Here is a 22,183-nt window from a genome sequence, read left to right on the forward strand (position 1 = left end):
TCTTTCATTCCCTCAAGCAACTGGCACTGGCCACTGTCAGAGACACGATACTTGGCTAGACAGACCACTGGTCTGACTCACTATGGCCGTTGTTATGTTCATGGTAAGGCATAAACCCCTTGTTTTATCCTATAGAACAATACTTCTATTTGCACACCAATGAATAGGATAACATTCTATGGAATCCCTTTTCAAGAGGTCCTAGGACTAGATAAATATGTTGTACCCAGACTCCTCCATACCTGACTCAGTAGTTGCTTCTCATCCTGCTCACATGCTATTTTGGCTTCAGTCTTGGTTTTCTCTATAATCAATTCTCTCCTCTTCTGAAATTCTAGTTCCTCCTCAGCATTTTCATTCTGCAATGTACACATCTGTTGAGACTTTATGCACACTGCTGGGGATCAGAAACAAATACCCAACTTTTTCTTAACACACTATAACAAGCAGTTTTGTACAAATACTGTGAAGAGCAATCTCACAGTGGTAGTGAACAGTGGAAGGATAGGGTAGGAAGAAAAACAAACAAGAGTGCATTTAGCGAAGGTCTGCAGACTGTTCAACTATTTTTATGGCCATTACAATACGTGAAGTATTTGGCTCAATGGGACAATTGCAGGCAGATTTATGATTGCAGCAACAAGCGTAGTCGCCACAATGAATGCAAAGGACTACAGAGATTAAAAATAACTAAATCTCTGTACGTTAAAAAAGTCCTTATGAGCTATTTAAAAAATGTGTAAAAGCAAAATTAATTTTACAAAAAGATATGCGAAATTTTGAAAATAACTGCAGCTACATTTTTCTCTTGCAGACCACTAAATTTTGTTCATTTACTGGTCCAATAGCTATTGTAATTGGTGACCCATTTTCAGTCTCTCTTTTGTAATACAGTAACAACGTACCTGATAGATAGGAGCCTCCTCCATCTGCGTTTGGCCACTGTATGTGGATATACAAAACACAACACATTAAATTATTTAAGTGTAGAATCTTGAATATGAAACTTAGCAAATCCATTATTTTTCTGAAAAAGGAATATAAACACACTTTACTGTAGACTCCTGTAATTCTAAATCTGTTGCTGATTCCATGGGATACAGATTCACACCACTGCTCTCTGTAATATCCATGCTTAATCTGTAAGGTTTGAAATAAAAACAATGCACTGGGGTATATCTTTGATGAACATTCTATTAAGTATTTAATTTTTAAAAATGGGTATATTAAATCATGGTTTTCTTCTAACTTGTTCAACTACTTACAACTCCCCATCTAAACACCGCTCACTTCAGTACCCAAATGCAAGACTACAATATTAAACCTTGATCAGTAGGTTATGCAAATTCTTATTCAACTGTACATACACAAATCCAACAAAATACTAGTTCCTATTGTTCTTTAGAAGTGGGTTGGAACTGCCGAAAGTAGCAAAATATCAACTGGGAAAATAATGCAACTTGCTCTTTATTGTTCAGACTATAGCTATGTAATTAAGCACATCTTAAAATCACAAAGAAAAAGAATAACCACTCCTACATATTTTATTTTCTACATTTCTCTTTACTGGTTTTGTATATATGTACAGCATGATTGGCTATCCTGAACAGCAGTATTTGAAATAAATGGCCCATCTGAATATTCACAGACATGCGAGTATTGCAAATGTATTTACTTCAGAACGTATATTCAGAATAAGAAAACTAGTTAAACTGAAATATTAAAAAAATTCATTACATTTTTAAATGTCTCTTCTCGGTTTGGTAGGGGAAAGGAGATGTGTAGTGTTATGGGTTACAGCACTGAGTTATTAAGTGACAAACAAGTCCTGTTCGTTTTGTTTAATTAACACATTTTTTAAACTATTTTTTTTTAAAAAAAAATAGCAACGCTTGTTCCAACTAAAAGAGAATGCCTCAGGTGAGGTGCAGAAGCAATGCCACCTGGAATGTTGCATTTACTGAATCCAGAACTAATATGAACAAACTTTTCTAACCAGCGAGCTTATTTCTCTTTTACAAAGCAAAAACATCTGCCTTAATTATTTCAAACTAACAAACATTTCTATATACACAACTGTTCAGCATGAGCTAATTAATCTTCTGAACTAAAAGGGGAAATATTTGCAAAGTGAACAGGCAATACATTCACTAGAACAACTGAAAAAACTGATCCTTTGTTCATTCACAAAGGGCCTGTTCCTACTCCCACTGGGCAATTGCAAGTATAGACTGGGGATTATATTCTTTTTCTAATGCATCCCCAGAAAAAGTTTAAATTAGGCTATACAAAGCATCAGAAAAACCATTGTGGGGAACAGTTCTGTACGACTAGATGGCTGGATTAATTAGGTTTTCTTCATCTATAATTTCTATGCTTCTATTACATTTACAGTTCCTGTTAACAGAGTAAAAAGAAAAGGAGTACTTGTGGCACCTTAGAGACTAACAAATTTATTAGAGCATAAGCTTTCGTGAGCTACAGCTCACTTCATCGGATGCACGAAAGCTTATGCTCAAATAAATTTGTTAGTCTCTAAGGTGCCACAAGTACTCCTTTTCTTTTTGCGAATACAGACTAACATGGCTGCTACTCTGAAACCTGTTAACAGAGTGGTTCCCAAACTGTGGGGCGCACCACCTTAAGGGGGTGTAGAGGAATGTTTGGGGGGGGCGTGGCGGGGCCAGCCCCCACAGAGGGTGGGGAGGCACCACACAGCCCCACTCTGTCCCCCGCCCACCTCTGGTCCCAGCTGCAGCTCCGTTCCCAGCCCAGCTCTCACCCCAGCTGCAACTCCACTTTACCTCTGCTCCATCCCCAGCTCCACTCTGCCCCGGCTCTGCCCCCAGCCCCAGCTCTGCCCCCAAACCCCAGCTGCTCCCCCAAGCTCTTCTGTTGAGCCAACTGTGCAATAATGAAGGGGGGCAGGGGCATGGACAGATTCCATTTCTGGTAAGAGTGGGGGGATGGCGACAGGAAAAGCTTGGGCACCACTGTGTTAACCCAATGGGAATCTAGTGCATACTATCCAGGGAAGATTATATCTAAGATATTCTTAGTCAAAAGGTCACATAACAATTAATTTTCTTTTTTATTAGCTTGTCAAATTAAGAACATCTGATAACCCATTCCTGAAGAACACCCTGTATGCTAACAAATAACTTTAACAGGCAAACATACTTTAATCAGAACATTCAGGTGACTGAACGACAGATGCAGGGTTGAATTTAAATGTCAGGCCACAACTTTATTAATTTAACTATGCACCACCCCCTGCTTTCACATAGCAGACATTTAACTGGTTCCATAGTGAGGTTACAAAACTCCCACCTTATAACCAATAACTCAGGTTAGACCCTTCTCAAACTACCCCTAGGACTCTCCTCACTTCGGAATCCTCTCTACTGCTCCCTGAAGACTTCAGGTGGCCCCATCTACTATAGACATGAGATCAACTAGCGAAACCCCATGTCTCATTTATCTCAGAGAGCCGACCCTTTTAGCATTTACCTACAAGTTGCGACAAACTAGACAACCGTACCTTTCCTAATGTTAAACTTTCAAGTTCTATTGCTTTCAACCTAATTCAGCCTCCATAACGCTATGACAAAGATTAAAAAAAAAAAAAAAAGAACCAACCCACTCAGTCAATCTGACCCAATGGGAAAAATTCTCCCTCCCAAAACAGACAATTAGACAGTCCAGAAACATGCTGAAAATACAACTCCTATGCTACAACTAAAGGAAAGGGGGGCAGGGCAGCTAACAAGTATAAGAAGCTATTGAAAAGCTTGGAAAGGTTTAAATGGTGGGAGGGTATCCAAGAGCCAATCAGCCAGCCCAGTCCCCTCGCCCTCAGGCACTGGAAAGGTGAAGAATCGAAAGAGGAGGAGAAACAAGACCCATCTTGCAAACCGTGCATTCTCGCATCCCCCATGCCCTTCCAGGCACGCCATATCCCCTGCTGTCTAGTTAACATCCCACATCCCATTGATGCAGGGCAGAAGGCATTTAGTTATGAAAAAAGAAAGATCAAGAGAATATTTTTTGACTTTGACCCTCACAGAATTTCCCATACAACATATTACTTACTTCAGGAGACCCTCTGATATGAGCATACCTGTTGGGATCTTGTAGCAAATCTACTGCTTCTTTTAAATGATCTATCATGGCTATATCAATATTTTGCTTATTTGATGCATTTGTTCTACGGTAGGAAACAAAGACACTAAGGTGAGTATCAAAGGAGTTAGAATTTAAATCAATGGGCAATATTTTCAAATTGGCTATTTAAATTGTATAGCAAAATCTTGTATTTGTGCATATTAATATACAGATGTAGGATTTGGAAATTTTCATGTGGAAACTAGGAAGTCAGTTTAGAAGCCAATGAACTAAATAGTTATTCCCCCATCTATCATTTCCATCAATTTAAACAGCCTGACTTCTGACACTGAAATAAATTTAATTACCAACAATTTTTTTACTTTATTAATAAAGTTTATTCTAGTATAAGGACACTGGCAATTTTTAAAATAGTATTTATCCTTTAGTTTTCAATGTTTAATACTTTTAAAAGCTTTAAAAGAACCTAATTTTTGTTTTTTCTTTTGGCAACTACTGATTTTCTTGATTTGAACTTTTAGCAAAGCAGAAATAAACACTACTGTTTTGCTTAACAAAAACTTCAATTAACAGTTCACTTTCATTGTAAATCATCTATTTCATGTATGTTCATCAACTGATGTTTGTCAGCACCAGTCTTGAAATAGCGCTTTTGAACTATTATTAAAGGGCCACGAAAGTGTGTTAAAACATACATACACACTCACCCCCCTAGATTTCAGCATTTTTCCAATCAAATTATAACATTTTTATCATAGGTCAAACTTTGGCCTTAAAAATGTTGACACAGCCCTTTTACAAATACTATTAGCAGATGTAATGTCAGTATCTTGTTGAACAACACTTGCATTCTCCTTAAATATAATACAGTATTATAGCATTAGGTACATACAAATATACTGATTTCAATATAAATTTTCCCTGTGTTAATCAATACACTAAAAATACCAAAATGCAGACAAATTGTATTGTTATATAAATGTCATGCTTCCTTGTATACAAAATAAGAAGCTGGTAAGAAAATACTCAAAAGGCAAATTAAATTTAAGTCACCTAAAATTGATACTCAATATTATTTCATTATTTCATTATGTACATAAATGAATACTTACATTCCTTCTGTTTGCCAGTGTGTGTCCTCTTCTATTCGCAATAATTCATCACATTCTGCTGCTCTGCCCTGTGAACAGACATTATACTGAACATTAGGACAGAAATTTGCCATTAAAGCAGACAGATAATAAGTTTCCTCTTCTGACTAAGTACTGACCTAGTTCATTAATCAGTTTAGAATAGTTAATTGAAGCAATCTTAAGTCTGTGCTTCATTGCTATTTCTCCACCCCCAGCTAAGATACTGATTACACCAACTTTCATTAAATTGTCACATTTTATTGAGGGCAAAGCCTAACCTCATTTAAATATAAAAATAAGTCAACCAACATGAGAATTATCTACTGAATGCCCCCATTTTCTCTGATATCCATCTGATCTATGCAAATAACCCACCAATTAAGCATGAGCCTAATTCTCCTCTCATTTATACCACAGTAAATCAGGAGTCACTCCACTGAAATCAGTGGATTTACACTGGTGTTGATTCTCCTCCCACATAGGGGAGTTTAAGACAATTCTGTCACTATTTAAAGATAGATTAATACACAAAGAGCTTTGCTGCTGAGTGGTGCATGATCTGTTTTGTACTGTAGTTGTGACAATGTAAAGATGTGTCCTTGTGGGTGGAGAGAGAGAGAATAACTGTTAGGTCACTTCTCATTTCCTTGTTTCAATGGGTTTGTGTCAGACGTGTACAGTAATCCTGAGTGCTTCATAAAGTTTTGCTGCATTCATTTTCTAGGTTTTTTTAATGTGTACCTGGGGATTGGCAATATATGAGGAAGGAAGGAGTGGACCACTGGGGTTGGCATTTGAAGTGCAGTAGGAAAATATTTGTCAGCAGGTACATTTACATGATGAAAGATACACTCTTACAGACAAGTATAGCTCCTCACGGTGGAGGTTTTGTGTGTGTCTAGTCCTCATCAATGAGGCTTTGTGGGTGCTCATCCAACCCTCCAATAACCAATCAAAATTGCGTGTGTCCACCACCCATCAATCAGGTTAATTGCCCAAAACCCACCCTATGTCAATCAGGTTAGTTTGTACCCCATCTTCCTACCACATGGTCTGGTCAACAAAGCTAGTCTGCACCTGCTCAGCTCCCCTCCAATATGGTTGGTGCACACAGTGCATACACTTTCAGTTATAATGTGAATAATGGCTACAAATCATATTCAATTCATTTTTTAAAAAAGAATCAGATCTTCTCAAGACCCACCTTTCTACTAAGTTTTGTGCAGACAGATAATACTTTAAAGCAATATCGGTTAATGATGAAAGTAGATCTGCCAATGATACATTTTAACTAGAGCCCTAATTCAAAGGCTTCCTGTTAGAAATTATTAAAAGAAACAAAACATAAACCTCATAGAAAATTCACATCTTAAAAACTAATTGTGGGAAACTGCACACCAATTTGTCACCTACTTTTAGGGGAAAAAAACCAAGAATTCGTGCCTCATTCTAATCCCATTTTATAACAGAACAACTGTGGAGTTGCTACCAGGCGCATCCATAATTATGAACTGATGGTTAATATTTGTAAAGGTGCATCCGACACTTATAATTCCATTTGGCACTTTATACATTTGCTTTCATTTTCATCTCCAACATACAGAAACACTGAATTAATTCAGGGGCCAGTAAGGACGGAAGCTGTCTGAAAGGATATGCACTTGCACTGGCAGGGAATGAACAACAGACAAAAGGACTATTTTCAAGGCCACGTGTTTGGCACATCCATCCCAGGAACCCTGCGCCAATAAATGCCGTCTGATTCTGCCAGATGTATCAATGAATTGGGAATTGGCTTCTCTAACATTCCTCATCACAAAATATGACTTTATTCCCAAAGTCAGTCCCCAATACCACAAATAAAGACATTATTTTCATCTGTTATTTTTCATTAAGTGAATAATGAAGCATTTGATCTCTCCAATAGAAAATGCAGATATTTTATACAATGAAAAATAACTATGCTCCTCACCATGTATTTCAAAAATCTGCATTAACCATTATTTATGTTAATTATTTTAAAAGATGACCATCTGAAGCTTTGGGTATATGTACACAAATTAAAGAATAAAGCACACAAATTAGGACAAATCTCAAATATAAAATCCTTCCAACCCACTAAAACTAAGGCCTTGTTTCTATTGCAAGTTGAACCATTTGAACAAGTTATGTTTTAAATCAATTTAGGTAAACTGGTTCAAACTCTCGTGTGGATATGCTTCCATAATTTATACCAGCCTTAAAGTCTCCCACCTTCCCAAAATACATCTTGGGAAAAAAAATATATAAGATCTGCAGTGTGAACTAAAGAGCCCAACAAATTTGAACTCTTGCAGATCGACAAGGAAAATGCCTTCCCTCAACCCCGACCCCCCCATAAAACCTGTGGACAGTTCGCTCAAGCACTTTTGCTAATCTCACCTGTCATTAACATCAAAAGGGTATCAAAATCCACATCCAAGGCAATATTTTTCCCATTCTGAAATTCTTTAACAGCACCTCTTCATCACTGAACTAAGCTCTGCAACACACTCTACAATGAGGTGCTGAAAATGCTAGATTATAGCCAGGCTGAGGGCATTGCTGAGGGACTAGCCAATAGTTCTATAGCACACCTTAGAGGGGAGAAAGTGTTAATGCACAACAGTCATTTAATGGCAGTTTCTGATATAAAATCCAGTTTGAGGGAGGAGAGAGAAGAGCGAAGTCTTCCATTTCCTTCTACCCCACCATGTTGATTGTCAAGAGAAAAAACTGTCTCCCTTAATCTCTCTATGCCTGTGTGTCCATATGTCAGGCAGGGATAACATTAATTACCTACCTCACAAAAGAGATGTGAAAATTAAGTATGCGATGTCTGTAAAGTGCTTTGGAGATGTAAAGCATTATATAAATGTATATTAGAGCTGGGCGGGTGAAAAAGATTTCAGGATTTTTAAATGCAAAATGCAAACCAAAACAAAATAAAAATGTTAGTTTCATTGACCCTTTCTTTTAATCCCTGCCCTTTTTCCAAGAGATGATACATTATATCCCATATAGCCAACATCCACAAAAAACTCTTCCTAATAATTATCAGAGAATATCCCAGCAATAAACACTTGCCACATTTAATGATACTGTAGAATGTGTTTATATATCCACAGGTTTCAGAGTAGCAGCCGTGTTAGTCTGTATTCGCAAAAAGAAAAGGAGTACTTGTGGCACCTTAGAGACTAACAAATTTATTAGAGCATAAGCTTTCGTGAGCTACAGCTCACTTCATCGGATGCATTTGGTGGAAAAGACAGAGGAGAGATTTATATACACACACACACAGAGAGAACATGAAACAATGGGTTTATCATACACACTGTAAGGAGAGTGATCACTTAAGATAAGCCATCACCAGCAGCAGGGGGGGGAAAAGGAGGAAAACCTTTCATGGTGACAAGCAAGGTAGGCTAATTCCAGCAGTTAACAAGAATATAAGAGGAACAGTGGGGGTGGGGTGGGAGGGAGAAATACCATGGGGAAATAGTTTTACTTTGTGTAATGACTCATCCAGTCCCAGTCTCTATTCAAGCCTAAGTTAATTGTATCCAGTTTGCAAATTAATTCCAATTCAGCAGTCTCTCGTTGGAGTCTGTTTTTGAAGCTTTTTTGTTGAAGGATAGCCACTCTTAGGTCTGTGATCGAGTGACCAGAGAGATTGAAGTGTTCTCCAACTGGTTTTTGAACGTTATAATTCTTGACGTCTGATTTGTGTCCATTCATTCTTTTACGTAGAGACTGTCCAGTTTGGCCAATGTACACCAACATTCCACACAAAGATGGACTACAAGCCGTCAGGAACAGTATCCCCGATACTGTCACGGCTAACCTGGTGGCTGAACTTTGTGACTTTGTCCTGACCCATAACTATTTCACATTTGGTGACAATGTATACCTTCAAATCAGCGGCACTGCGATGGGTACCCACATGGCCCCACAGTATGCCAACATTTTTATGGCTGACTTAGAACAACGCTTCCTCAGCTCTCGTCCCCTAATGCCCCTACTCTACTTACACTACATTGATGACATCTTCATCATCTGGACCCATGGAAAAGAAGCTCTTGAGGAATTCGACCATGATTTCAACAATTTCCATCCCACCATCAACCTCAGCCTGGACCAGTCCACACAAGAGATCCACTTCCTGGACACTACGGTGCTAATAAGCGATGGTCACATAAACACCACCCTATATCGGAAACCTACTGACCGCTATTCCTACCTACATGCCTCTAGCTTTCATCCAGATCATACCACTCGATCTATTGTCTACAGCCAAGCGCTACGATATAACCGCATTTGCTCCAACCCCTCAGACAGAGACAAACACCTACAAGATCTCTATCATGCATTCCTACAACTACAATACCCACCTGCTGAAGTGAAGAAACAGATTGACAGAGCCAGAAGAGTACCCAGAAGTCACCTACTACAGGACAGGCCCAACAAAGAAAACAACAGAACGCCACTAGCCATCACCTTCAGCCCCCAACTAAAACCTCTCCAACGCATCATCAAGGATCTACAACCTATCCTGAAGGACAACACATCACTCTCACAGATCTTGGGAGACAGACCAGTCCTTGCTAACAGACAGCCCCCCAATCTGAAGCAAATACTCATCAGCAACCACCCACCACACAACAGAACCACTAACCCAGGAACCTATCCTTGCAACAAAGCCCGTTGCCAACTCTGTCCACATATCTATTCAGGGGATACCATCATAGGGCCTAATCACATCAGCCACACTATCAGAGGCTCGTTCACCTGCGCATCTACCAATGTGATATATGCCATCATGTGCCAGCAATGCCCCTCTGCCATGTACATTGGCCAAACTGGACAGTCTCTACGTAAAAGAATGAATGGACACAAATCAGACGTCAAGAATTATAACGTTCAAAAACCAGTTGGAGAACACTTCAATCTCTCTGGTCACTCGATCACAGACCTAAGAGTGGCTATACTTCAACAAAAAAGCTTCAAAAACAGACTCCAAGGAGAGACTGCTGAATTGGAATTAATTTGCAAACTGGATACAATTAACTTAGGCTTGAATAGAGACTGGGAATGGATGAGTCATTTCACAAAGTAAAACTATTTCCCCATGGTATTTCTCCCTCCCACCCCACCCCCCACTGTTCCTCTGATATTCTTGTTAACTGCTGGAATTAGCCTACCTTGCTTGTCACCATGAAAGGTTTTCCTCCTTTCCCCCCCCTGCTGCTGGTGATGGCTTATCTTAAGTGATCATTCTCCTTACAGTGTGTATGATAAACCCATTGTTTCATGTTCTCTGTGTGAGTGTATATAAATCTCTCCTCTGTTTTTTCCACCAAATGCATCTGATGAAGTGAGCTGTAGCTCACGAAAGCTTATGCTCTAATAAATTTGTTAGTCTCTAAGGTGCCACAAGTACTCCTTTTCTTTTTATATATCCAGTAAGCAATAACATAACAAGCAACATGGATGTATTGGATAACTGCACGCTTCTGATAGCTTTAGTCACCCTAGAAATGTAGGTATTTGATACAAGTAATTACATTTAAAATGGGTTGTTTTACAAAAACATTTTTAAATTAAGCAGTTTACATTTTCTTTTGCAGAGGCCACTGAGGGCTGAGAGTGTTTGGGGTTTTTTGTTTTTTTTTTACACTGTTCTTAATGTATATGCCCTCTATGGCTGCTACTGTAAAACTACCAGGGAGGCCCTGCCATTGGTAGAATGACACCTGCAAGAGCAGTGCTGCTAGAGGAAATAGGGGGAAGGATTGCAAAACTGCAAGTCTTTTTGCACACCTAGAAGTTCTTTTCCCTTCATTTCCAAGAGGTTGGGAAACAACATCCATTCTCTCCACTGTGGCTATCTAGCACTTCTCTCATAAAGGAATTTGATGGCAAGTATGCAGGACCTCTTTGGATCGTTTTCTACATCTCTCAGGTGAAAAGGTACAAATTGGCCAAAAGGCTATCCAGATGAGATGATCAATGGTCCCTTCTGGCCTTTCAATCTACACAAGACCTGCCTGCCCAACCACAACATTACTGTAAAATGCAACTTCCTGTGACCATAGTGGAATACACTCGTCCTTAAAATTTGGCAAAACTGGCCAGCAAATAAATTCTCATATGAAAATAAACGTTGTTCAAACCTTTGCATAAAAAGTTTCATAGAAATCCTACTATTATGGGATAAATGATGAAATTGGTCCAAAAATCATGTTATGTTACATTATATAATGAACCAGTTGAAATTCATGAATTACAAAGTGGCTGTATTCATGAATGATTTATGGATTGTTTATAAGGATTTTACTGCAACTTTCTCAGAGATTATTCAGGAATGGTGCCAAAGATCCAATTCCACAAAAAAAAAAGGGAACAGAGGATTATGAAAATGAGGAACACGCAATTCAGAAAATTACAGAGAGGTTCAATGGAGAAACCTAAGAGAAATCTCAGACCAATTCTGACAACAGTCAGAAGTGTAAGCTAGAGTATTCCCTTGGCAGATGCGATTTACACAGCTGGATACAACAAAGCTGACAGCCAAAGTGTTCACTAACCCTTGCAGCAAAATACAAGAGTAATATTTTCACAAAGATTAACCAACTAACCATGAAGGCAGTGAAGGGGGCAAAGCAAGGAACAACGGCTGACAGTGTGTATTCTCACACATACTGTAAAGCCACCTTAGTTTTCACTAGTAATGATGTAGATCACTACAGTATATAAGAGAAATACAGATGAATACAATTCCAAAGTTTCTGTTGAGGAAAAATCCATGGCTTTCTACATAATTCATTAAATTTATCCATAGCTCTAACTCTTCCACCACACACACACACCTTCCTGCTATCAATGCTACAAACAGACTCCTATGAGGAAGATAGTCACTGAACCTTATTCACTATATTTTTCAGGAGAAGTATATCCTTATGCAGCTTACCAAACAGCAGATGATATCCTTTGTCTTTGGAGATCTTGACATTTCTACCAAGATCTTTACAAACTAAATGCGCATTTATAACACACCATCTTTTGGCATCACTGTAGCCTATGCATGCATGAAAACACTGTCTAATTAAAAATATAAATGGAATTTATTTACCTGTAATTGGAGGTTCTTTGAGATGTGTGGTTCCTATCTGTATTTCACGCGTGGTGTGTGTGCACTCCATGTGCCTGAGACTGGAGAATTTGAAATGATGTCTGTTGATCCATGCCTGTGCCTTGAGTTTCTGGTGCTCAGCACCAATGGTATAAGGGAAGGTATGGACCGACTGCCTCTCCAATTCCTTCACTACCGCGAACCCAGACATGATCCAAAGTGGAGGGGAAGGAGGGCGAGTAGTGGAATACAGATAGGGAGTACACATCTCACAAACCTCCATTTACCAGTAACTTCTTCAGTACCATTTCTTCTTCAAGTGCTGGTCCCTGTGTGTATTCCACAGGCGGGTGACTGTAGAAAGAGGAGGCAGGGGGAGGATGCTGGTAGTCTAGAGATCTGGAATACCACTTTCCCAACGACTTCATCTGAAAAGGAGGCTTGGCTAAAGCATAATCCTTCAAAGAAGTATGCACAGAACTCCAGGTAGCCACCCTACAAATGCCCAGGGAGTTGTGCTAACTGATTGCAAAGGAGATGCAGCTAGAGGTCCACTTAGATAGCCTATGAGCAGATCACACTTATCCCCAAGATCGCTCTGTCACAGGGAGAATGAAGAGAGTTTTCCTAATAGGTTTAGTTCTTTGCAGATAAAAAGCTAAAGATAATCGGACGTTGAGGGAATGAAGTCTCCTCTCTTCACCGGAAGCATGAGGTTTTGGAAGGAATACCAGCAAGTGAATTGATTAAATTTATGTGAAAGTCAGACTACCTTCGGGGTGAATTTTGGATCGAGGTGAAGGGAAACTTTTTCCTTATGGAATGTGGAATACGGTGTATCGGCCATGAGTGCTGCCAGTCAGGAGGATGAGTGAACTGAAGCGATGGTGATGGAGGTGGTGACCTTCATTGACAGGTTGGACACTGAACATGTAGCCAATGATTCAAAAGGTAGTCTGATAAGTACTGAGAGAAAGAGATTGAGGTTTCATTGCGGTGCTGGCTTTACTACTGGTGGGAAGATCCTAGTAAGACCCTTCAGAAATCTGGCGGTTATCAGGTAAGTAAATACAGAACAGTCCTTTACCCAAATGTGGAGGGCACTGATTGATGCAAGGTGTACCCACAGCAAGCTAAAAGCAAGCTCTGAAATCTGAGAGTGAAGAGATAGCTCCAGAGACAGCAGGTATCCAGGCTATTTTCTACACTAACTAGTTTTGTTGCATCCAGGTACAGAAACACCTTCATTTAGCTAAACAGCATTGTCTCATGGAGTCTTCTCTGTCATGGTTACAAATAGTTTGAACACCCTTTAAATGTGTACATGCCAAGACTCCAAGTCTGATGCCCATCCAAATACCAGGCTACGAGGTGAAGATGGTTTGGGTTGAGATGTCTGATACTAGCATTCTCCTGCGTTAGCAGATCTGGGAGGGGGCGGATGCTGAGAGGCGGACAGGCTGACATTTGCAGGAGATACAGAAACCAAAACTGCTTGGGCCAGTTCGGTGCAATGAGAATGACGCATGTTTTGTCACGGCACATTTTCCGCAGAACCTGCTGGACCAGTGGAATGAGAGAAAAGGCATACTTCAGGTGGTCTGTCCATGATAGAAGATGTTCTTGTTCATTTGAGAGGTGAACAAGTCCCAAGATGGCATTCCCCACTCAGTGATGATTTCATTTAGGACCGAATAGTGAAGCTTTCACCTGTGTTCCCTCTAAAGTGTGCACCTGCGCAGCCACACAGCAGACCATCAAGGGCTGGGCACCAACCACAAACACAGGTGAGTGTGGAGGATGTGTAGGGTGGGTGGGGACAGTGTGGTGAGGTGGGGGACGGTGATGGAGCTTTGGGGGAGTTTGGGGCATGCACAGCTATGGGAGAGTGTGTGTGTGTGGGTGGGGGGAGACATATACCTCTCCCCCAGCCCCAGCTCCGGGGCTGCAGCAGGGAGACACGCCTCTCCTGTGGCCCCGGCCTCAATCCCAGGCCTGCAGCGGGGATGGGAGAGATGCCTCTCCCCTGGTCCCAGCTGCGGGGCTGCGGCAGGGACAGGAGAGACGCCTCTCTACTCAAAGATGTAGCCAAAGTGGATGACATCTAGAACCCACTTTTCTGTTATAGCCCTCCAGTTGTGGAGGAAGTATACCACCAAAGCTTCAGGGAGTAGTTAGGGATGGCATCGATGATGGTTCTCAGTTCTCAAGCATCCCTTCAAAAGTAACCTTTAGTTGGTAGAATGGGTTGGGTGGCTGATGTCAAAGTGGATGGGGTTTGATACCTTTGTCGTCTTTGCACTTTCCGGCACTTGCATGGTGGGTCATATGGGATCTGTTGGCAGAAAGGCTGTGGAACGAGCCTTGGCTTGTATACCTGTTTATGCTGTTTCCTCTTCAGGGCCAGAGTATATATGCACAGGGATTTGCGGGTAGTCTTGGAACCTTTTTAGTGAGTGTAAAGACTCATCTGTCTTCTCGTTAAAGAAGTAAGATTCATCAAAGGATCCGATTCATTCAGATCCTCTGTAGTATTCAGAACCTCAATGGGGAGCCCCAAAAATGGAAGCCGCAGAAGTCACTGTGTCTTGAAGTGAGGTCTTTGCTACCAGTTTACCATCATCAAAAATGGCTTAGAATTGGAGTTTGTCTTTAAATTACAGAAATTTGGAGTAGTTTTGTAAAATTACACTTAGCAATTCTAAACTGGAGGCTGGTAGATGAGAATATCTTCCTCCCTAGAAGGTTGGAGGTATTCAGTATCCTTGTCTGCATGGGTAGTCTTAGCATGTTGCTGCTTGGATATTTCTGTGGCTGCTTGAACTACTAAGGAGTTGGGGATTAGGATGGGTGAACAAAAATTCTGCCTCTTTCACAGCTACAAAATATCTCAGCCGTTTTAGGTATAGGGCTGCAAGATGTGGGTATGTGCCATACCACCCTGGTTGGTTCCATGACCACCTTGTTTACTGTAGGATGTCCAGGAGCTTATGCTGTGTATCATGGGTCTCCTTAAGTGGGATATGAAGTTTGGTCGCCACCCTCTGCAAAAATTATTGGCATTGCCTGTGGTCATCAGGCAGGGATGGTGAGGATGGCACAATAGCCTATGCTTGCCAGTACGGTTGGTATCAGTGGATCCTGCTCAACATCTTTCTCTTCAGTGTGCTCTGGCAGACCTGGTTGCTGTTGTCTAGGGGAAGAGGGTCAAGTCAGACTCGTGCATGGATCCAGGGTACCATGCTAAGGGATCCCATGGGCCCCCATAGGGTCCCAAATGCTGTTTGAGGGGGACTCCAAAGTGTTGGGTACTCCAGGGACTGCTGGTAATGTACAGAGAGGTCCTCCCAGCCTGAATCCCACTGGAGCCTCATGGTTTTCTCCATGAGGTACAGTTTAAGCTCTCCTCCCTCTCAGGTTCAGGAAGGAAAGGAGTGGAAGATGGTGAACTTGGTGGAGATGTGAGCCTCCACCAGGCAGAGAAGGCAGTGTTGATGGTCATCGCTGACCAAAAGGAAATGGAGGCAGGATACTAAGTTCTTAAACCCCAGAACTTCGGGCATAGTCCTCTTTATACTAACTGTGAAAAGCTACTAGAACAGTACCAAAACCAGTAACACATTAAGAATTTACAACACATTTACAAATAAAAAGACAATGAAGATGCTTCAGACACAGAGGATTCTACTCAGACCATATGGCCGTAAGAAGGAACTAGGGGGCAGTCAGTCCATGCCTCCCCTTATAACCTCAGTACCGAACATGAGGAATGCAAGGGTGCAGGCATGGACCAACAGGCACTACTAGTAAATTCTCCAGTCTCAGGCACATGAAGTAAATGTGTACCACATGTGCAATATGCACAGGAACCAGAACTTGAAGAAAAATGTAAACTTTTACTGGTGAACACATCTGCTAGTTAAAAACAACAAAACAAAAGGACAGATTTCAAGGGTTATGGTGAGGGTTAGGTTAGAATAAGAGTTGTGGGTAACCTGACCTTACAGCTTTAAAATTACAGTTATGATTAATCTTCCTATGTTTGCCCTCTATGGCTCTGCACTGATGAGGATGAATATCAATTGCACTTCTCTTATTAAAAGCAAGATGCCAACAGTTTATCACTTCTGCTTGCTAGGAAGGTAGTCATGAGATTTTTTTTCTTTTAAAATTAATCACAAACTTGCCTTGATGTAGCTCATAAATTCAGTCGTGAGGGGATGTGCTCCTTCAGCAAACTGGGTTCCTGCTTCTCTTGACTTATCATTGTGAATCATAAGAGAAGGTCCCTGATGAAATTCTACTAATGAGAAATGAGACCAAAAGACCCAGAAAGATATAAAAATTATTTCTGATTCAGCTTTTTCAACTTTGCATTTAAATCAGAGTCACCTAAGGAACCTTTTAAATTTAGTAGGGCACAGCAACACAGCCTAAAATGAAATCCAAAAGGTACAAGAATGATAAAAACAGGGAAGACGACTTTGGCCTACCCTGGACCACTAATAAAGCGTAGATGTTTTATTTTTAATGCAAATTTATTTTATGTTGTGACACACGACCAGATTCTGATCTCTCACAAATAAAATTCAGGAACAATTCTACTCGTGTAAATGGAGTTATGTCTAAATTACACCAGTGAGAGAGATAAGAATACGACTCACGGAAAGCACTCAATCAATTGTAAATGCAACAAACGTCACTAACAAAAATTAAGATACACAGACTAGAGTATAATTTAGGTCAGTCTAGGAAGCAGATACTGGATCTATTTCTTGTACTCTCACTTCCCAGGTGGGTGCTCTAACCATCAGGCTACAGAGTCACTTTCTCTCACTGGCCCAATGACTAAATATACATAATAGAACAGCTTTAACAGGAGAGACTAAGAGAGCCCCACATCAGAATATGCCATAGCTCAGTGGTTAGAGCACTCTCCTGAGAGGTGTGGGAAACCCGTTTAATTTCTTTTCCCCCACCTCTGCCTGAGGAGGGAACTGAACTGAACCTGGCTGTCCCACATCCCAGATGAGTGCTCTAACCACTAGGCAAAAAGTTTAAAGGTGCACCACTACCACCACCTTCCATGTCCTCCTCCTACTCTGGTGGCCAGATTTTGAATGGTACCCAATCCAGTAGGCAGCCTCGAAGCACGCCTACAGGATCAGGATATGCATGCGAGTTTGGTAGATAAATGCCTACCTTACTCTGGTTCATAGATCACTCTGGGGCTTAGGCAGGAGATAGGCATTCAGGACCTAGAGTGAGATAGCAGGCATCTAAATCTGGGGATTAACTGCCTCAGTGCCTTTGTAGTTTCAGGCCTAAGCGATTATTCTCAAAAGTACAAAACTAAACGTGCTTCATAAATTTTCCAAGAAAAATAGTGGTAAACTGAAGGAGTAGGTTTTAAGCATGTTGATAGTAGAAATTTGGGTTGGGAAGTTTTTTGTAAATTGCACTCATACAGCATTACATAGAGAATAGCAGGGAAAATTCCTGTTATTAACAACTTTCTCTTCTTTACGTTCAGACCTTGGAGTAGGTTGATGTGGTGACCCGTATCTTCCTTTATAATCTGATCTTCTTCCATGATGTTTGACATTGGTACATTAAGGCTGACACTATCTTCATCAGAGGGCTGAGAAGAAACAAGAAAAACATTAATTTAAAAATTAAACCAAGACTGAAATGTCATTTGATGTTAATTATTTTATTAGCATTCAAATATGTAAAAGATTAAATAGTAGCTTATAGGGAGGAAGGCTATGTGTCCTATACTTTTGACCCGTGAATTCTACATTCACAATTCAGTGCTTTTAGTACATACAAACATATACATTGAGGAATCTGACAAACCTTTGCCATGAGTGATAAAGCACAACAGTGAAATAACTTAGTATTGCACAACTGCTTTTATTTGTCAATTTAGATACATACAATTTCAAAAACAATGATTTATTTAGATTTAAAACAAAAGTCCTTGTACAAAAAGCTCTACACAGCCTAATAATTAGAGTTATAATCACATAATTATGACCATCCAGCAGTTTAAAAATAATCATATATAGGAAATTAAATTCAGAGAGACAGTCATTAAATCAGAGCAGCAGTAGTGTCCATTTCCACTTTTGCAGAGACATTCCTCAACACTTCCACAAATTCTGTCTAGCAGATGGCTTTTGCAGCAGATTCAGAAAGATAATTTTGGACCAAAGATTCAGGTCCTATTAATTTAGCAACTATCAGCTGAAAATAGTGCAATACAGTGGCATCTTCTATTGGCATGATCACAAATTCTAATATTTAAGGTTTGGGCAGCGTTTTTTGATCAGTGGACTTATGCAAACAATTTAGAAAGTGTTGAAAGGTAAATGCAGCCTCGCTCATTTGCAGTCGTTCCTTCCTCAGGCTATTCAGGGTGGTTGGTTTTTTTAAACTATGTAACTGATTTTCCCAGGTGTTTCCTAAACAGTATAGGGCCAAATAGGAACTATCCAAAGCAACTTTGTAATTATATAAAGTCATCATAGCTCTATCACAATTGAAATATTGTATCTCATTTCTTTCATTTGTACTTATATTTTTATTCAGTTAGCAATGGAAGCCATTGACAGACAGACTTACAAGGATCAAAGTCGCAGAAGAGAAGAGTCTAATTTTAATCTTAAAAATCTAAGGCTATTGTAGCATTAATTTCAAACAACTTTAGCGCCTGATGCAGCCATTTTGAAAGCTTCTGCCTTCCTATGAGAAAGACAAGGTAGGTAAGGTAATATCTTTTATTGGACCAACTACTGTTGGTGAGAGAGAAGCTTTCAAGCCACACAGGGCTCTTCTTTAAGTCCAGGAAAGGTACTGTGGCTTGAAAGCTTCTCTCTCTCACTAACAGAAAGAAGTTGGTCCAATAAAAGATATTACTTCACCCACCTTGTCTCTTTAATATCCTGAGACAACTACACGTCACAAGAAAAACTTACTTACTTCATAGAAACTGGAAGTTTCTTGAGATGTGTGACCCCTAACTGTATTGCACTGTGGAAATGCATGTTCTCCATGTATCAGGAGCTGGAGAATTTTGAAAGCAGCGTTTGTAGGACTGCACACACGCCCTGGCTCCTTGTGCCTTGAACCAAGGAGATAAAGGGCGGGGCGGACTGACCACCTCTCCAGTTCTTTCTCTACTGAGAATAAAAAGTTCCAAAGCAGGGGGAAAGGAGGAGGGTAGTGTAGTACCATCTAGGACCACACATCTTGAAGAACCTCCAGTTATTATAAGGTAGGTAGCTTTCTCTTCTTCGAGTGCTGGGCCATTGACCAGCAGTACCCAAATAACAGGAGGGTGCGAGGTTGTAGATGGCAGAGCCAAACAAAAGCCTACCATTCTGAAAGATGCATCAGCGGAGGAGTCCTGTACCAAGGCACAGTGTCTCACAACCATGTGCCTGGAGCTCTATGTAGCTGCCTTGCAGACATCAACTAGAGACACCTCTTGAAATGGTGCCACAGACGTTGCTTGAACTCTTACCCCATAAGAGAAGACTAGATAACTGATAGCATAACAAAATACAGACTGAGATCCACTTTGAGATGATATAGCCTGACCCTTTCCACTATGGCATGAAATAGTCTGGGAGACTTTCTGATTGATTTTATTCTGTGCAGGTAAAAGGCTAAAGTTCAAACATTGAGGCCATGGATACTCCTTTCTTTGGAGGGTGAGGGTGGGTTTGGGAAGAACACAGCTAAGTGAACTGACTGGTTCAGGTGAAACTCTGAAAATACTTTGGAGTGAATTTAGGGTGTAAACATAATGAAAATTTGTCCATATGGAATAAAGCATAAGGAGAATCCACCATCAGTGCTCTAAGCTCACCAATCCTTCTGGCTGAGGTGACAGCTATGAGGTATGTGACTTTCAAGGATAGGAGAGACAGAGCTAGAAGCTAATGATTCAAAGGGAGGCTTAGTTAATATGGAGAGAACAAGATTCAAGTTCCATTGAGGAGAGGGCCTTTTTATAGGCAGAAAAATTCTGATTAGGCCTTTCCAGAATCTGCTAGTCAATGGGTGCATGAAGACAGAGTAGCCCTGTGAAGGTGGATGGTATGCACGGATTGTTGCCAAATGGACCGTAAGGAGCTGATGGATAAACCTGATGTCTTTAAGGAAAAAAATGAAGTCCAGAATGAGAAGAATAGCAGCAGCTTTCAGGGGGACACCTCTGATGCCCACAGATAGAAAAATGCTTCCACTTAACTAGGTAACATTTTGTAGTGGAATCCTTCCTAATATTAGAAAAGATGTTCTGTATAGCTTCAAAACATGATAGCTTTTAAGGATGATGCCCATCCAAAAGCAAAGCCCTGAGATGAAGCAGATGGGGGTTGGGACATTTGATCTTGCCATTCCCCTGGGTCAGGAGATCAGGAAATGTTGGAATAATGTTTGCTGCCTGAGATAGCATGCGTAGAAGGTTTGTGAATCAAAACTTTTGGGGCCAGTTGAGGGCAATGAGGATAACTCATGTCTTGAACCGCTGAATCCTGTGTATAGCCCAAGGCAAGAGTAGTAGTGGAGGGAAGGTATAGTTCAAGTGGTCTGACCATGGAAGAAATAGAGCGTCACCCCGTGAGACAGTCATGTCCACATAACTGTAGGTGTCTTTCATGTTGAGAGGTGTAAATAGCATGTCCTTTTCCAGGGATGGAATTATAGATGCCAATGGGACCAAACTTGAGTTTGAAAATAAAGATGGTAGAGGTTGAGAATGGGTCTCCAACCGCTCTTCTTTTTGGATGCTAGGAAGTATGTCAAGTAAAAACCCCTCCCTTGGTACTAATGAGGAACCTGCTCTATCACTTCTCACTCTAAGAGGGATTCCACTTCTTGTTTGAGAATCTTCTTGTGAGAGTGGCACCCGAAAGAGGGCAGGGCAGGGGTTTTGGATGGGATAGGGACATAAACTGTATCATATAGCCAGAATGGATGACATTCCATACCCATTTGTCCGTTGTCATTGAACTCCAGGTGTTGGAAAAAAGAGGACTAGACAATCCCTGAAGAGTATGTGAGGGTCAGGAGGTGTAGGACTTAGTAGTCTGCAGCTCTCAAGATCCCATCACAAATAACGTTTTGCAGAGTGCTAGCATTACGCTGAGAAACCTGCTGTGGAAGGTGTGGGGCAAAGGAGGTCTTTTGGACCCTCTGACTCTTACAAGGTGGCGCATAAGGTCTCTGGTGGTAGAACTGTTGAGCCATCAGTCTAGGCTTGCATGGCTGCTGGTGGAATTTTCTCTTTGGGGCAAGTGTATATATTCCCAGGGAGTGGAGGGTGGCCCTGGAGGCTTCTAGAGTGTGTAAGGACTCCATCTTCTTATTAAACAATCAAAGGGTAGATCTTCAACAGTGTTCTGGACTTCCCTGGAAAACCCCAAACCCTGGAGCCACAACTCCCTGTACATTACAGTGGCAGTAGCCCTTGCATTGGAAGATGCATCAGCCCTATCTGCTACTGATTAGAGAGTGGTTCTGGCAACCAATTTGCCTTCCTCTATGAGAGCCTGCAATTGAGCTCTGTTCTGCTGCGGAAGTCAGTCAACAAAGTCCTGAACTATTCAAAATTCATGGAATTCGTATTTAGCCATCAATGCCTGGTAGTTGGTTATCCTAAACTGGAGGCTAGAAGAAAAAACTTCCTTCCCAATAAATTGAGAAGCTTGCCCTCCTTATCAGTTAGGGAGTCTATTGCTTAGATTTCTCTGTGGCAGCCTGG

General features: G+C 40.8%; 1 protein-coding gene across 18 annotated transcripts in view; it reads right to left on the reverse strand.

The window, feature by feature from the left end:
• LRCH1 (leucine rich repeats and calponin homology domain containing 1) overlaps window positions 1-22,183 on the reverse strand; it is a 236,316-nt gene that overhangs the window by 57,610 nt on the left and 156,523 nt on the right. For 6 of the 18 annotated variants that reach the window (XR_005294032.2, XR_005294034.2, XR_006276508.1 and 3 more), the window contains exons 8-14: window positions 17,944-18,049; window positions 16,596-16,711; window positions 5,238-5,305; window positions 4,121-4,207; window positions 1,051-1,140; window positions 906-942; window positions 243-359 (exon numbers count right to left, since the gene is read on the reverse strand). Coding sequence is in view for 10 of the 18 variants with exons in the window: in XM_038410381.2 (XP_038266309.1) it covers window positions 243-359; window positions 906-942; window positions 1,051-1,140; window positions 4,121-4,207; window positions 5,238-5,305; window positions 16,596-16,711; window positions 17,944-18,049 (621 nt within the window). In the remaining 8 variants the exon portion in view is untranslated. The remainder of the gene's footprint in view (window positions 1-242; window positions 360-905; window positions 943-1,050; window positions 1,141-4,120; window positions 4,208-5,237; window positions 5,306-16,595; window positions 16,712-17,943; window positions 18,050-22,183) is intronic. The other 12 variants (XR_005294033.2, XR_006276501.1, XM_043500535.1 and 9 more) reach the window with 7 other exon arrangements.

The sequence above is a fragment of the Dermochelys coriacea genome, chromosome 1 (assembly GCF_009764565.3).
Source record: "Dermochelys coriacea isolate rDerCor1 chromosome 1, rDerCor1.pri.v4, whole genome shotgun sequence".
Taxonomy (NCBI): domain Eukaryota; kingdom Metazoa; phylum Chordata; order Testudines; family Dermochelyidae; genus Dermochelys; species Dermochelys coriacea.